This window comes from Protopterus annectens, chromosome 2.part0, assembly GCF_019279795.1.
Source record: "Protopterus annectens isolate FY-2018-M chromosome 2.part0, PAN1.0, whole genome shotgun sequence".
NCBI classification, from domain to species: domain Eukaryota; kingdom Metazoa; phylum Chordata; order Ceratodontiformes; family Protopteridae; genus Protopterus; species Protopterus annectens.
This window is the reverse complement of record NC_056728.1, coordinates 6759208-6777728: the sequence shown is the minus strand read 5'-3', so window position 1 is coordinate 6777728 and position 18521 is coordinate 6759208. Positions and strand designations below refer to the sequence as shown.

The window sequence follows — 18521 nt, the reverse complement described above, 5'->3', positions numbered from 1 at the left end:
TTTGGAAGGTATAACTTCATACCTGATTTGTCTATACATTCCTGAAATCCTTCCTTTATCAAATTCACATGCTCACTTCTTACTAAATGAGTCTCCTGAGGCACTATTTGTACTCTGCATTTCTTAACATAATTCAATACTATTACCTTTATGTCTATACCTGCAAGACCATATACATTTCAAAATAATACGGATAGCCTAACCATTATGATTAGAAGTTATTGTTTCCACCTACTATATATAAAAGTTGAAAACACACAATCAAAAAAGCTGTTGTGTTACATGCACCCACTAGTGCTTGGCAGGTAATCTTTAATACAGTTGGTTCTTGTCATCTCCATTTGAATCCATGTCACATTTTCAAGACTTTTCTGTTTTAATGAAAATCCTCAACCAAAAACTAAATATATTTTCAAAACACCCACATAGCCTATTAACTTAGAATAAACAAGCAAAACTATGTACATCTTCAAAAAATGAAATGTATCTCTCCTGATGAGAAAAACTGCCCCAGATAAACAACTGAACCCATAGGCGTTATCTCACCTAAAATTAAAGTTAGCCATGCTTAAGTGCATATTACAGCCTGTGCTGTCACTTACACTGATTGCTGTCTGTTCATATATCTATTCCTCTCCCAGATGTGAGAAACAGCTTGTATGCTTTCAGAAAACTAACTTTAGCCTTAAGAAAAAGTGCAGTGGCTATCTTTAAATAAAACTAAATTATACACTATTCTATAAATGCACTGAAGAATTAAGGTTGTTAGGGAATCTATCACTTCCAACAATTTCAGACTTTATTTTTACTGAGCTGCTTGCTCTTGTACCTATACATTTTGCATTTCTCTGAACAAACTATGCTCAGAACTCTCCAGAATAATTGCTTGCACCTAGAGACAACTCATCTCCATGGAAACAGAACAGAATGTACAACTACATTCAGCTGCAGACATCTTAAATCCTAATGACCATTTGCTAAAGGAAAAAAGCTAATAATATTGCATATGCAAGAAACTTGGTACTAGTCATGTCATTCCTCATTTTGTCTTATTTTTAGTACTAGTCATGTCATTTCTCATTCTGTCTTATTTTTCAAGCCTACACATTTACACAAAACACTTGTTTTTAGCTCATAAGGGTATTTTTTCTTTTTTTACTTTAACGGATTTATTTTTGCAAGTTGATCATGTTTTAAAAAAACAAGTCTTCCTTTTGCCTGGGGAAAATATCTGTATTATGCATGTCCAGTCATCCCAGCCACTGGTCTTTCTCCTGACTAAGTTACCCTTCAAGTGACCCTTGATTTCTTTCTTCCAATGTCATCAGTTTGAGGGCTCTACAATTGCTTCATTATTTACTTGCATCCATACCTTCCTTTAGCTTAAGCCTAGAACTGATGAATCTAATGCATTTTTGCTTGACTATTCCAATCATAAACTGATGCCTGAGGAGACATAGATAAACCTTAACTTAAGATAAAAGGTAGACTTCACAAATGAAAATGACCATTCTGTCTGATGTAAACATAAGTTATTCAAGCAGATGAAATACATATGCTGTAATATCCTACTCATTTGAAAAAGAAAAGAAACCAGAAAAATGCACAAGACTGGCCAACAGAAACTTGCATTAACTGAGGTGGTGAACAGTACAATACTAAACTCTGCGACCCCTATCAGAGCTTTGGCTAAAAAGATAGCACATAAAATATAAATACATCTGCATATGTTTACCAAATACTTCTCTTACACACTGGAAGGAGGAGGAGGCAGCCAACAATAAATGTTCTGGAGTTAGATCTGGAAAGTAACTCCTACCTCCACTGAGGACAGAGAGGAGGGTAGAAGTTCCTAGATAAGCTGGGATAAATACCTGGACACTGACTACATGATAATATGGACTGGGTACTGGGGTTCAAGAAGTCTAATCACTACTATTTTTACCTTAATATAACTGGTGGTGATCACAATCTTGAACTTGTGACAACCCAACACAAAAGCATGGATATCTACAACTTAGATATTTTGTTTTACAACAAATATTTTTTTTTTTGTTTAGGCCTGCAAATCTACCTAAATGATCAAACTGCAGTGCAACTATTTTAAAAGAAAATAAAAACACATTTGTGGTTATAACACTGATGCCTAATGCATTCAACGAATGTTCATTTTTAGCAGATGTTGGTGCCTCCAACTAAACACAGCAGATGCCTATGTGTGCTACTTAACATTAAGTATGGATGTTGATGCACCCTTCCCTACAGTTCTTCACAACACGTGCTGGTTACATCACTTCCCATTTACCATGAGGTGCTGGTGTGTACTACTTACCATTCGCCACACCAGATGGTGGTGCATGCACTGTACACCCTGGGCCTTCAGTTTCCATATGCCACACAGTGTCATCCTGCAGAAGTCTTGGCTTACTGAAAGAAAAAAATAGTGGGTGCACAGTAACACTAACCGCTAACATCTTAGTCCATTACAAACTTTGGATGATAAACAACTCTCACATAAAGAAACATGCAATTTTGAACAATGTATGCCCCCAGCAAATTCTCTAATTCACCTTCAACAGCTGTGTTTCATGACAGCTAAAATGGAACCATGTGTTTGCTGGAAAATACCTCTGTGGTACTACTTACACAGGCTGCTGAAGGAATCATTGCAGAATATTAGCTATAATGCGATTCTCTTGTCATCACAACAACCTATGTGATTCGTTCTTGCATAAACAAAATTAATAAAGTTAAGGAGTGTCTCAGGTTCTCAAACTGATGCCCAGAAGAGGCATGTGATGCTTAAACATCATCACTGCAAAGGCACATGAACAGGAATAACCTAGATTATTGCACCTTAAACTATATAAAGAGGCAAAGAAAGTTATCAGAAAACCAAAGGACAATGGTCAACTGTCTTACTCAAAACACAAAGTTAGAGGAAAAAGTCAAAATATAAGGATACAGAAGGAACCATGGGTGAAACCACACTATCGCAACAAACATATTTTCTACCTACAAATTAACTGCAAGAGATTTAATTTAGGCGATACATAAATTTCTGTACAACAGCTGGACACTGGTTAATTCAGAGAAGATAGCATGCGAAAAGAAATTGAAACTTATTAACATAGTAGGTAGTCCTTATATATACATGCACATATACATGTACGTGTATATTTTTTTGATTAACTACTTGTTACGTTAAACCACTGAGATCAACAGTTTTTTTATAAGCACATTCAGTTATCTTTACTTGACTATTACATTATCTCATGTTACCACACATACATCCATATATTTTACTGCAACTATAAATAACAGAATAAAAATATATTTATAATTACGTGATGTAAAGTATTCAAATGATTATTTTTTTTCATTTCTTACATTAGTCAATGAACACTGACAGCTACATGCTTAAAAACCATAGAAGCTTTTAAGTTTGTTAAAAGGGGGATGAGCTGGTCAGTAATTTCAGAGGCCTAGAGGCAATAACAAAAATACAATTAAGTTAGTAAGACAATATGAAAAAATATATGTACAGCAAAACAAATGTGAAATATGAAAGCGATACATAAAATAACCACAATGAAGGAGAAAAAGGTGCAATTGTAGCTTAGAGAACAGTTATCCACACCTCAATGGAACTCCAGAAGACAGGAAACAGTAGATGGGCTTAACACAGTTTTAATGCAGTAAGAAAGCACAACACATAAACAATACTCCTTGAAAATATATTTTCGTCCTCAACTTCATAGCTGAGGACGAAAATGTATTTTCAAGGAGCATCGTTTATGTGTTGTGCTTTCTTACTGCATTAAAACTGTGTTAAGCCCATCTACTGTTTCCTGTCTTCTAGAGTTCCATTGAGGTGTGGATAACTGTTTTATGAAAGCAATACATGAAATCAAATGAACTGACACTGAACAAATAAGATATACGAATGCAAAAGATTACACATGAAATGATACAACATACATAGCATCAACACAGGAAAATAACTGAATAAATCATGAAATTAATTGTTTTGATATCATATTTTGAATAAATGGTTGAAGGACAGTTAACCATTAAAAGTAATGCATGAATGAATAGCAGCTCTGAAATTATGAAGATGGAGGATAGTGTGCAACAATTTAATAATAAGCAAGGGGATGTAGCTCAGTGGTAGAGCACATGTTTTGCATGTATGAGGTCCTGGGTTCAATCCCCTACATCTCCATATCATTATATGCTTTTAGATACAATGCCAAGAACATGTGTTTGAACTCCTATTGTAACTGTCATACGTACAAATGTATAATTATGTAATATTCCTTGGAGCTTTTCTGCCTAGGTCTCTGCTGAAAACGGGCTTCTGGCCCAGTTAGACATTCACTGGTTATCAAATGTACATACATAAATAAAATAAATAATCACAGTTATATTAACATATTATCATTACCGCCAAGTTTGGTCAAATATGTTGTCAAGTTCTTTAATTCTTAATATAACATTATCAGATTCTCTTTCAAACATATAGTGGCAGCACTTAGCAAGTCAGTGAAAGAGGTAACAAAAGGTTTCCTCAAATTTCAAGTAATGGTCTTCCAGGCCACAGCTAACACACACCAAAGTACTGATAGCTAAGCTCTCATAATACATACAGGAAAAGGAGCATTAACAATGCCAAATCCTTTGTCAACAGAAATGTATCATGCCTGAGCAAAAATTTAAAAGCTTTCCCAATACTGTGATGCCACTATACAGTTGTAAAAATATGTCGCCAAACTGCTTTAATAGCTTTATTGTATATTCAGCAACACATTTTATGTGGGTTACAGGATACATGATGTACAAATTACTACATGCAAATTTTCTAGAAAGTGATGAAGTAATTTTCCTAGCAGGATCCACAATAAGCCTCATATTCATATCTGTCAATTTTGGATAATTAGTTTGAATTATACATTTCCAGGTATCGATGATGTGAAGATTCATGGTTTAAACGTTTATATATATATATATATATATATATATACACATACATACTCCCACACACACATATGGGTCTACTTCAGCAGACTGACCACTCACTTACCTGACACCCAGTTGCCCAATACAACAAGACCGACACCTTCAGAAGACCGTCATCCGGAAGACTGATGTTTCATGTGAGGTAAGTAACCGCTTGTCCATCCTGATAAAATTAACTAAATAATAGCTTGTTTTCTTTTCTGACACTAACTTGTATGCCACTACTCAATATATCTGAACTTAATAAAGGTGTTAAAAAATACATCATTTACAAATGGTAATATTTTAACAATGATTCTCTTTAATCTTAGAACCCTCTATACCTATTTTTCCTATTTTATTGAATTAGCCACTGGTTCAGCTGCACCTCCATGTAAAACAAGATAGTCATATTTAAAAACTTTTGCCATTTCTGGCCAACTAATATTTCTGTGAAGCTGCCAGCCAGCTAGCTAAAACTTTGTAAATAATTCTGTCATTGTAAATATTAATATGATCCATGGGCTTGTCTTACAAATGTAAGTAAATAGAAGTTATGTCCTTACCATAACTTTCCATGTGGAGTGTTCATCTCGCCTTTGTTCTTATGGGGTTTGGTCGTCATCCTCGGCTCTGTGTCGGCCGCTTGCAAGCTCTGCATCGAGAAGAAGCTCGAGATCACCTAATACCCACAATCCCCCTCTGCCTTTACCTCAGATCTAGTTTGCAAGCAAACCAGCCATAGAGAGCACACACATACCAAAATTACATAATCATAGGATCATCTATATACATATATACATATATATATACATATATATATATATATATATATACACAAGTGTATCATACAATACAACTATTGCAACTGCAGAAGGAGAATACTCCAGACCAGGCACCAAATTGAACGCTCTTCCTATAGGAATAAAGTAGATGAACACTCGTTATGAAGTGGTATTATAATGGTAATATACTAGAGTGTTGAGTGTTCAATCTCGCCTGTACACACAATTAGCGCCCCTAGCTCCATGATCCTGAGGAACTCACGGGAGAACGTTCTTGAGCACAGTGGAACCAAAGGTTGCCCTATCCAGAAAACCCTATCCACTTTGTAATGAGAGATAAATGTATTTGGTTTTAGCCCAGAGCAGCAGCCGCTGAAATCGTGTCTAATGTGGTAGGAGCTGCGTGAGCTAAGGATGTAGACACTGATCTCGTAGAATGTCCTTTAGGTTTGACCGATAAGGTTTGATTAGAAGCCTCATAAACGTGTGTGATACAATCAGTTAGCCATTTGAAAGAGTTTGTTTCAGAACTGCTACACCCTTCCTGCTGTCAGCAAAGGCTACAAACAGTTGATCAGATTTCCTGTGATCTTTTGTTCTATCCAAATAAAACCTGAGTTGTCTATGGACATCCAATTTGTGCAACATATACTCTAACTTATTAGAGTGATTTTTGAAAAAGGTGGGTAATTCAATGGACTGATTAATATTATTAGTAGAGCAAACTTTGGGGAGAAAGGATGGATTTTAGTGCGAAGGATACTCTGTCAGAGTGGAAAATTAAATAAGGGTGTTTAATAGAAAGAGCCTGAAGCACAGACACCCGCCTAAGCGGATGTAATGGCCACCAGGAATAGAGTTTTCCACGATAAAAATTTCAATGGGCAAACTGAGGCTGGCTCAAGGGCAACATCAATTTAGAAAGTAAGAGGTTCAGATTCCAAGGTGATGTAGGAAATTCTAACTGGTGGTCTGATATGAAAAGATCCTTTAAAAAGCTTTACAAAGTCTGTGAGCCATAATAGGCGCATTACATTCTTCCACATGAAAGTTAGAAATGGCAGCCAATTGCACTCTTAAAGTAGCAGAGAAGCTCCTTCATGGAACAATTCTGTCAAAACTCCAAGATCTTGTTCAACGGAGCTATAATGGGTCAGGTCAAATGATGTGAATTAGCCTAGAAGACTAAACGCTTCGTTTTACTGGTGTAGGTTTTGTAGTGGAAGCTTTATGAGAAGCCACTAATATATTCTGAACCGTGTAAGGAATCAGACCTGGCAGAAAGGGAAGCGGAGCAGCCAAGCTGCTAGATGGAGTGATTCGAGAGATGGGTGAGGAACTCCTGACGAGTGAGTCAGTAGATCTGGCTCTGGGTCCAGCATCCAAGGTCCCCAGTGGCGTGATGCAATAGAAAGGGAACCAAATTTGACGAGGCCAGAATGGGGCAATGAGGATTATCGTCTCTGAAGGTTGTTGGCTTTCTGCAGAAACTTTGCAATCAGGCGAAATGGAGGAGAAGCATACAGGAGACCGGGGCCAATCAGGCACCAGCCAGCCGGGTAATCGCACGTGCCAGCGCCCCTGGGGACTTCCCTGGGGGGTAATAGGGCAAAGTAGCTCCTGCATTTGGCGTTCATTGGAGACGCAAACAGATCGCAGGAAGGCTGGCCCCACTTGTGAAATATCGTGTTCGCAATTGACTGTTTGAGGGACCACTCGTGAGGCAACAGTATTGCTCTGCTCAGCCTGTCGGCTATGGCGTTGATGACCCCGGATGCGCGTTGCGATCGAAAGCACCCGTGGACTCCGCCCATTGCCAAATTCTCATGGCCTCTCTGCATAGTTGATAAGACCTGGTTCCCCCTTGCTTGTTTATGTACCAGACTACAGACATGTTGTCTGTCCGAACTGCAATAGTCCCTAGAGGAAGAAGGGGAGCAAAGTGTTGCAACGCTAAAAACACTGCCCTCAACTCCAGAACATTGATGTGCAGATTGTACTCCAGATTGGTCCATTCGCCTTGGACTGTCTGTCCCTGAAAGATGCCCCCCACCCTATCAGGAAGCGCCCGCCCGTTATCGCGCGCTGACGGTGTGGGTAGCACAAATGGTCTTCCGCTGGAAAGGTTGCAAGTCTGAAGCCACCAAGTCAGGTGTGATTTGCATGTGTTTGTAATCAGAATTTCGTGTGTCAGGAGGTGGCTGTTGAGCGACCATTGTGCAAACAGTAGCCATGGTAGAACTCTCATGTGCAGTCTTCGCAATGGTATCGCAATGAGAGAAGCTGCCATGAGACCCAAGACCTTTAGAACCAGCTTTGCCGGGGATTTTTTGGACGACAGAAGGAGAGAAATGTTGTTTTGAAGTGACTATCCTTTCTGGAGGAAGCCTTAGAATTAAATGATGATCTAATTCCTCCTATGAATAAGATATGCTGTGATGGCTGTAGTAAGATTTTTGAAATTTACGGAAATTCCGAGGTGAATACAAAGTTGTAGGGTGTAATCCCTGGCCTGTATCAGTGGACGCCGGGTGGTGGCAGACAGGAGCCAGTCGTCCAGATACGGAAACACCTGGAATCCTAGGCGTCTCAGAGGAGACGCTACCACTGCCATGCATTTGGTGAAAACCCTGGGGCTGAGGTCAGACCAAAGGCTCTAACTGGAAGGTGAGTGACTCCCAGCAGCCAAGCGCAGATGATCCCTGGATGCCCTGGCCATTTTGATGGGGTAGTATGCGCCCTTCAGATCTACTGAGCACATCCAGTCGCCCTTCTGTAGGAATGGAAGGATCGATTGAGCGTGACCATTCGAACTTTTCCTTCTTGAAAAAGGTGTTGAGGTGGCTTAGGCCCAGAATGGCCCCCCAGTCCCCTGTCTTCTTTGGAACTAAAAGAACCTAGAGTAAGTCCCGAATCCTATTTGGTCCGCTGGGACTGGTTGGATGACTCTTTTTTTCTAGCAGCTTTGAAATTTCTATAGCTGCTGGGTCTCGCAGATGGGGCGGTACATCTGGGAGTTTTCCTTGGAATGGGGGTGGATAGGAATGGTATTTTGTAACCTCTGGTAACAACGCTTTTTACCCAGTTGTCTGTAGTAAAGTTTTGCCAGGCCTGAGGGTATAAAGCTGCGACCCCAACTGCCTCCAGAGCAGGACAGTCGGGCCTCCTCTCAGGAGTGCTGGAAAGGTTTTCCAGGGGGTATCCCTGTCACCTTGGTTTTTGCGGACCCCTCTGCCGCCAGGCGGTGTCTTCCACCTCTGCCCCTCCTCTGCCTCTAGAGGGCATCACCCTGTGTGCCTGGGAAAGATCCTTGGGGTTTAAACCACATTTTCCCACCACGTTGCCCTTTGGGGTACGGTCTGGAAGGGTGGAAAACGGACTCCGACAGCAGACAGAGTCTTTCCCTCCTGTTCACCCGGTAATGTCTTCCTTTACTTTAGGGCCAAAAGTGGCACCATCAAATGGGGCGCTAGTAAAGGAAGACTTGAAGGCTTCCAAATGAACATAAGCGCATCCAGGATTGCCTACGAAGAGCAATCGCTGAAGTGTGCTACTTACTCGATCCCTCGGCGCGTATGATATCAGCCTCATGGATGAGTTAACAATGGATGTAAGGGTATTTAGATGTGCTGTAACTTTCTGAGAGACCTCCCGCAGTATCTGTAGTACCCTGAGTTATCTCCCAACTCTTTGACTAGATCCCTCTGAGTAAAAAATGGGTCAAAATAGTCAGGATCGATAGAAAAGCCGCTGAACTAAAAATGACTTCCCCGCATCTGTCCATAGTCCTAGAATCTCTGTTAGGCGGATGGACAGATGAGGAAGATTCCGACATCTCCTTTTAAGTGGCGCTGCCACCACCATGGCGCCCACTGGAACTCCTTTGTGAGGTAAGCCTTGTCTTGGGGTGCAGTGATGTACTTATTAGGCTTCCTAGGGACCGGTTCCACTGCATTAGGTAGCCCTCTCTGCCTTCTCGAGCAATCAACTCCATTAACTCATCAAGGGCGGAGTGACCCAGGAGGAGGAAGGGCGAGCACCAAATGCCTTCAGCAAGACTGACTCATCCTCAGAAGGGGGGAGGGACTGCCAATCACCTCTCTGCTTCAGGATCTCCAAGATGTCAGAAAAGGAGACATCTTCTGAAGGTGACTTTGGGGACCCTTCTGACTCATCCAAGTCAGTATCGGATGTCAAAGATTCTTGTGGAGAATCTAAGTGTCTCCTCTTACACAATCTTTTCCTAGGGACCTCTTCGGGGGGAGCATCCGAAGAAGCCTCCAAGGAAGAGGGGGCACCCTCCAGGGGTGGCTGAGACACCGGTGCTCGACGCTTGGATGTGGCCATTGGTGCAGAGGAAGATAACGGTCCTTTATGTGGTTGTCTGGGTAGACAACACCTTCCTCATGAGATCGAAGGCCCCCGGGTCCCGAGTCGAGGAATATCCCGGTTCCGAAGAAATGGGAAGAATCAGACAGGCACGAAGGCATCGAGTCCGAGGCGGGCCGAATCGATCCGCCGAGGCCCGAGGAAGAGTCGGAACCGAACGCCGGTTCGACTCTCGCCCCGAACCAAGGACGGATCGTCGGATCCGACGGAGTCGAGGTGAAAGGAGCAGACCGAGAAAAGGACGGTTCTGGCACCGAGGGCTCCACAATCAGTAGATCAACCTCTTCCGGCTCCAAAGACTGGACAGGTCTCGGAGGAGGAAGGGAAGGAGATAATGGAAGGCCTTCAAGTTTCGACACCAATTGGGTGGAAACCGAGATAAGTTTGGATAGGGCCGAATGTTCCAATAATTTCTGCACCACACGGTCCACATCGATATCGGAGAGCTTAGAAGAACGGGTCGAAGGAACCCGAGCGGAAGTCGACCTCAACAGTATCGAGGGAGGAGCTCCATCACGGTTCCAAGACTCGAGGCTCGAAACTGACAAGAGTTGAACACTCGCCCGCGAAGTGTGTGGAACGGGTGATCTAACTTTAGTCGAAGAGCTCGAGCCGATGACTTGGGCTTCGTCGATCGCGAGGACTTGGATGCCTGGTCAGAAGCATCCAGAGCCTCCTGAAAGGAAGGTTTTAACAAACCCCTATCCATTAGTTTCCTGCGCCTATCTGTCATGACCCTCCCACTGAAAGAATGACAAATAGAGCAGTCCTCTTGCAGATGGAGAGGGCCAAGACAGTAGACGAGGAACTATGATTGTCAGTTACTGACATTTTTGCCCACATTGGCAACTGAACCCCGATTTGGCCTTTTCAGACATGTCACTATAAGTAGAAAAAGTCAAATCCAGTAAAAAGTCAAGTCCGTAAAATTGTCAAATCCAGTAGTGAAAGTCAATCCGGTTGTCAAATCCAATAAGGGGTGGTAGGCCCGAAGAGAACTCTAACTAAGTTTTACAACCACTTAACGGTACCGAGATTCCCTTAACCTTACCACACACACACAAATTATCACTAAATAGCTTTATAATACTAAAGTACCAAGAGAAAATACAAGAATAAAATTCTAAATCTTATCTCAGGTGCTCGACCAGTGATAACGCTGCAGCGGCAAACTAGATCTGAGGTAAAGGCAGAGGGGGATTGTGGGTATTAGGTGATCTCGAGCTTCTTCTCGATGCAGAGCTTGCAAGCGGCCGACACGGAGCCGAGGATCGGCTCCGAACCCATGTGTAAGAACAAAGGCGAGATTGAACACTCTCACATACTGTATGTTATGTGCTGAGCTTTAAAAATGTAACAGTGCACCCTGCTGGAGAACAGCAGAAATGTATATAGACTATATGCCTATGCAAATGTTTTTCCTAGTAGACGTTGAAACATACAGAGTTAACTTGCAAAACTCTAACAAAATAAGTTGGCAAGTAAAAAAGTTTTACAACTGTGTTTTACACAGCAAAGAGACAGAATATATGCAGCAAGAAATTAATTATATTGTCTGGAAACAGAAATAATTACAGGTTTCAAGGGTAAAAGTATTCACCTAGTTTTACGACTTCCAGTTCCAGGCAACTTCTTAGGGATAAGTATTTTGACACAGAGGTATTCATTTTAAAGTTTCTTTTAGCCTGGGAACTAAAGGCAAAAGTGACAAGAATGATGTAATCTGAGATAATCCGGCAGAAATGTTTGATAGTAATTTAAGCACGATCTCAGACAAGGAGTCTGTGCATTTTTTATCTCGTCTTGGATCTGAATACATCCATCTCACCAGTACTTATGTATATTTGCTTTGCTCTGTAAGTAAGACTTAGATCATAGTATTTCTCTTAGAGAAAGACAGGAACTTAGTAAGATTAGTTTAGATGTTTTCTGTATTTATGTGAGACTGTACTGCAATGCTGTTTCAAAATATTTCCTGTGATTCTAAACTCTGTCACTGTGTTGAATTTTTGAGTATTGTCTAGTGCTTTTATTATTTATTATATATATTTAAACCTTTTAATTGTGGCTGGTTTGTTTGGAGATAGTTAATCTCTTAGAATACTTGCATATGTATTTGTGGACACTGTACAGGGCACTCGAACAGCCTTAAAAGTTTGGTCACACTTACCATTTGGATAACAGTAACTTTACACAGTAGAATTGGTCACCCTTTGGGAAGGGCCTTTTAGTAGCTGATAAGTAATGGTTGGTGGCAGCTGGTACTACCTTACAGTCTGGGCAGAAGGGTGCGTAGCTAGAGAACCTGTGCCAGCCTTCCCCCAGGAGTGTTCGTATACCAATCAAATCTCAAAGTGTGTGTGTGTGTCTGTGAGCTACCTGGGCAGGGACACAAAGCACTGGTTGGACAGAGAGGGTGCTGGAGGTTTTGGCTTTACCACTCAGCTGAGATCTTAATACTTCAGCTGTGCCAGTGGGAAGTCTTATTGGAGATCTGGAGAGAGAGGGAGAAATCAGCCCCAGAGTGACTGTGATCTCTGTGTGCTCCTAAGGGAAATTGTACTTTACTGTGTGTGTACTTGCCATCCTCCTAATATGCAGGGGCATCACAACTTCTCTTACCTTTAGTTTTACTTTGGAGAATGAAAACAGTGCCACGTTTACTGAAAGGTGCATGAAGCAATGCATTGAATATGCTGGAGAATAGAATCAAATTCCAAATTAAATGAACACAATAGAAACAAAAACAAAAAAAAGGCCAGACCAGTAACCTACTGTCAACAGGCATTTACAGCTCCCTACAGAAATGCTAGCACTCAAAATGCCAACATGCCAGGGAAAAACAAAATCCTGAAAAACAGCAAATCTCATTGTTCTTTTCCTATAAACTTTTGCATTCCACTCGATTAAGGGGCAAGCCCTTCACCCCCCCCCCCCCGTACTTGTATATTACCAATGCCAAGATCACCTTACCTGGAGAAAAGGGAATATTCTAGGAAATGTTTATCACACACTTGGTATATGCAAGTCCACTTTTTTGGCTACTCAGTCTCCATGTTTTAGGACTTGCTCTATAGGGTCTCAACATTTCAAATGATTACTGTGCATTACTTCTTTTTCACTATAGTGATATCTTGGCCTACTTGGGCATTAACTTTGATTAGGTGGATTCATACTCTCAGCAAATTACTTTCCCCTGGTGGCTTGAAAATGCTGGATGAAAGACAGAAAAGTAAGAAAGGACTATGGCTTACAGCCAATATTCGAGGATCTGTTGTATTTACTTCCTTTTAACTTAACTCAAACACTGCTTACCCTGGTACACCACAGCTGACTTGCATCCATCACTCCATAGGTGGAACTCCTCTTCCTAAAATATGTCAGCCTCTTGGAGACTTGTTCTTTAGCCAGTTGAGTGTCAGGAGTGGCAGCAGTCCATGGACAGCCATAAACCAGGCAGTCATGAAAGATATTTTGTTTTCTCTTTCCAAAAATAGTTTTCACATTGTTTTCCTCCTTGTCCTTCACTTTATGGTGTTCCAGCCTCTATGTCCTGAGGGTCTTTCTTTACCTCCCTCAAACATCGGGTCTCTACGCATTTAAAGCCACACTAATTTTGCTCAGCCTGGGTAGCTACCTTGCAGGACCAATATTTTACTAAGTTTGGTGGTGGGAGGAGATTTTGCAATAAGTGTTAAACCAACCCCTGGCAGATAATGCAAACACATGCATCACTGTGAGATTCTACTAGACCTTCACCCTGACATGTCTACTTCTACACAACTGCCCCTGAAAGCTAATGTAAATGGCTTAATAGCACCAAGCCCACATCTCCAGTCCAAAATTGTGCAAGACTAACATCCATCCGTTATTCTGATATGTTACCTTTGCAGAAGACCAGACCATGACATTCCTTCCCAGATGGATATGCTGGCATTGGCCACTCAGTTCCATTTCCTTCACCAGATCATCCAGCACCTGATCTCAGGTTATCTGGATCAGAGTCAGACTTCACCAGTCTACTCCATGAAGTGAGCTCACCCCATATGAATCCCCATCTTCTACACAACAGATGGAATCAAACACATGCTGAACAGTTCCAAGTTGCAACCACAGGTATTACAGGTATTTATTCTAACACCGTTCTGGTCAACTCTGCACTCATTCAGGCCCAGCAATGCCTCAGCAAAATTCCTTGCTTCAACATTAGTGGGACAGCACAAACATATTTACTAAATTATCATATTTTAAGTTCCAACATGAGGTTGCCTATATAAATGCAATATCGGTTTCCAATATTACCATTGTCTAGTATACATACGATTTATTTTAACAATTGTCATTCATTCCTTCATTACATAAATTGTTCAGTCCTTGCATTCCTTCGATCCTCAATTCTCCTCCTCCTCCTCTTGAACAATGCTTATGATTACAGAGCTTCACCTGTATCATCTAGCACAGAATATTAACATTTCTATTGCAAGCTTGAAAAAACATAGAAATCTGAGTAGAAGCTTGAATCTATGTATTAATTTGATTATGACAGCAGTGTCCAAACATTCAGAATTAGTTAAATTTGATATGGGAAAATGGATCTCGTTTTCTTGAGGTTCAGTAACCCTAAAAATTTTATAACTACATTTTGAATTAAGATTACTTCTCTAATCTAAGACATTTATGAGTACATAAGCAGTCATATACTGAAGTTTAAATTTAACAAAAATTAAAAAGGAGAGAGACAGAGAGTCTGAGACAAAACATTGCCTGCTAGTTTCCATTAAAGGCATTACTTCTTAGTTGTGCCAGGCTAAGTAGCATTGTCAAAACAAACTGTCACATTTCATGCATATTTGCAATGTTGCCATGCTCAGTAAGTGCTGTCATGGTGAAGATTTAAATTGGCTCCTCATAACTGCAAAAACACTGAGGTGAGTTTCTGAACTGGGTCTACCAAACAGGGCCTCCAATACAGCTCAGCACACTTAGTATAAAAAATATCTGCACAGCCACATTTATGACAGCCACTCCCCAAAAATGGTTCACATCAACATACTATATGGTTGGGTTAAGGGGCATGGGCAGTGGCAAAGTGCCAAGCTGAGGAATACTTTCTTACAATGACATACACACTTTCTTAAGATGACTGCTTCAGTAGAAACCCTTAATTATATTAGTTTTTATTTACTAAGATAAACAGATGGCGATGCAGACATGCAGCTACATTCACGGAAAAAGTCACGTGGGTTCTCACTTCCAACGCCCTCTAAAAGCTGCACAGATACTGAGAGAAACTAGCTTTGGTGTCAGAATTACTAAAGAACAGAAAAACATGTTTTCTGTATTTATGTGAGACTGTCTTGAATGTTGTTTTAAAATATTTCCTGTGATTCTAAACTCTGTTGTCAGTGTTGAGTTTTTGAGTATTGTCTTGTGCTTTTATTATTTATTAAATATATTTAAACCTTTTAATTGTGGCTGGTTTGTTTGGAGATAGTTAAGCTCTTAAAGTACTTGCATATATATCTGTGGACACTGTACAGGCCACTCGAACAGCCTTACAAGTTTGGTCACACTTACCATTTGAATAACAATAACATTACACAGTAGAACTGGTCACCCTTTGGGAAAGGCCTTATAGTAGCTGATAAGCAGTGGTTGGTGGCAGCTGGTACTACCTTATAGTCTGGGCGTAGCTAGAGAACCTGTACCAGTTTTCCCCCAGGAGTGTTTGTATATGTTTGTGTCTGTGTCGGCATGTACATCCTTCCTGCACGTGCAATCAAGAGCTTAAACTTCTATTCAAACTTAGGTCATCTAAGTCATACAGGGCGTCATCTCTCTGTTCTAAGAATTTCATCAAAAATTTGATGAATCACACCTTCGGATCAGAATGTGGTCTAGGAATTGAAATTAAAGCATGAATTCAAATAAGAAAATATATTGTGAAAAATGTCTTAATCTTTATGACAAGCACTGTGTTACACAGCAACTAGACAGCGTGCTTTCTCCAGATTCAGGAATTGTGGTAAGTCACAGTATAGCAGGTACCTAGAAAGAATGCCTTTTTCTAAAACTGTAATGTAATAACTGCTATATGTAGAGGGAGGACCAATCTGCCTTTCCTTTAGGGTTTGCAAAATGAAGATTCTTTAAAACCAAGCACTCCCAGGTAGACAAATGCAAGGCACTTGGCAAACCACAAAAAACATTATTAACACATCCTCCCAATCAGTCAGAAGGTTCTGAACTCTGACAGATGAAGGTATCATTTATAGCGTGCATGTGCACACGTGCGTACACACACACACACACACACACACACACACACACACACACACACACACACACACACACGAGACAGAGATAGAAATTGTTCCTACCATGAGTCCTGTGGATTATTTTCCCAGAGCTTTGGGATATTCGGCCCCCAAGATGGCCCAATTATTTGTTCCCCATTTCTGTATTCTTTTGGATCCCATCTCCACGGAGAACCTCTCTCCCATTTTTTGGAGCCCTCATCTGGTATTACTGCAAAAAAAAAAAAATGATGTCAGTAGCATTCGTAACAAATTTGCAATGGTTATGTTTAAAGCTGCATATTTCCTTTACATTACAATGCTACAGCTGAAACTTAAGTGCTAAATTATATGAAAATGTCACAGAAAAAAATTAGCATTAACTACATGCAAATATGAGTGCAAGGTTCTAAAGGACGTCTACTGAACTACTTCTAAAATAATCCAAAATACCGGTTCTATAGTTTTATACTTGCAAGAAAAAAATTCTGTGTTGTAATTTGTTGTCATGTGGCCTTGGCTAAAAATTTTGCTATTTTATATTTTGCTATTTACTTATTTATTTGAATTTGATTTTACTGGGTAATTCTGACTAGGCAAAGCCCATTTGCAGTGAAGACATGTGGAGAATAGTGTATCTACATTACAACATTAATCGAATAACTAAACATCGATCTTGTAATATCGTCAGCTAAAATTGTCGAACGGCCGATTCAACCAAGGGAAGTGTTTCCCTTGGCCAAATAAAAAAAAAACCTTTACATCCGAAATCAAGTGGGGGGCTTTGCCCCCTCCCCAGAGATCGTCCAAATTGGAGAAACGGGCATACTCCACAGAACGGCCAAGGGAAGTTTTCCCCCTGAGTTAAATTGGCCTTTCGACAATTTACGGTTTCGATATTACAAGTTCAAGCTTTACTTATTCGATTAAATAAAGCTTCGATCTTGTAATATAGAACCAGAAAAGCTCATTATGTTACAATTTAAGAATACCATAATATTTAAAAGGTGTGTGGCAGAATTATTTTTTGTTACTACAGACTACGCAAGTATAAAATGACAAAAAAAGACAGTAAGATAATACTGAAAATATTTAGTACAAACTTTGGTTACATAAACTGTGCCTGGTTGAAAAGTTATTTTCCAATTAAAGGACACATAATAAACATATGCATCTATCAAAGTATAAACTTAAGAACATCAAAAATTACGCAGGCCTGGGACATTTTTTTTTAAGTCATGAACACTTGTAAATGTGTGCAGTTAATTCCTTAGGTATTCATACCTGTGGTCTGTGGTGTGTGGGGGTGCATTATACACCAGGGACAACATTGAAAAAGGTTAACAGCTTTAGACAGCTTCAATTATCTAGGGTGATATGGATACACAGAAAATTACTTACATCTTTATAGGTCAACTTGTGATGGGAGAAGTGGGGTAGAAAAAAAACAGGAGGAAAGAAGAGCAACAGCTAAAATCAGTGGAAGAATAGGGGCGCATGGGCCAAAGGGAAGCAATGGTATACAACTCAGCAAGGTATGATGTACTAGGTGAGTGATTATGGGGCTAACTCTAGACTTACATACAATTAGTTACAAAGTGCACTTTCGTCAAGTTCCTTAAAGTATGTGACAATGGAATATTTTATAAAAAATGATGTAATTTTTTAATCATTTAAGATTTTATGTTAATCACTACACTAATACATCCTGGTAAAACTATCACGCTCATTCCTTGTAGGTTTATAGGTTCAAAGAAAGTTACTAGGCTAACTGCCTAGAGCCCTTAAAAGACTAGTCATATTTTTCCAAAGTTGCCCCAATTATCAGTGGTTATGTGTCTGAAGTTCGCAGAGGTAAGAATCTATGGTAATTAATACTGACTGCCTCTGCCCATGAGGGACATGAGCACTACCCCAAGAGTGAATTTGCGGTTATTCATCCATTGATCTAGGCTGTGTCTGAAGTGGGTGTGGGAGGGGCTCTCTCATGTGAAATGGAAGCTTGTTCCTCAGAAATGACAGTCATTGGGAGATATATCTCTCTCTCCAGAAT

General features: G+C 40.3%; 1 protein-coding gene and 1 non-coding gene across 2 annotated transcripts in view; one reads left to right on the top strand and one right to left on the bottom strand.

Moving 5' to 3' along the window:
* Nucleotides 1-18521, bottom strand: part of LOC122793690 (mitogen-activated protein kinase kinase kinase 10-like) — a 1334525-nt gene that overhangs the window by 145796 nt on the left and 1170208 nt on the right. The window contains exons 8-9 of the mRNA XM_044061910.1: nucleotides 16553-16700; nucleotides 2333-2427 (exon numbers count right to left, since the gene is read on the bottom strand). Of these exons, the coding sequence (XP_043917845.1) occupies nucleotides 2333-2427; nucleotides 16553-16700 (243 nt within the window). The remainder of the gene's footprint in view (nucleotides 1-2332; nucleotides 2428-16552; nucleotides 16701-18521) is intronic.
* On the top strand, nucleotides 4154-4225 carry TRNAA-UGC. The gene has a single exon. It is a non-coding gene; the product is annotated as a tRNA-Ala (tRNA).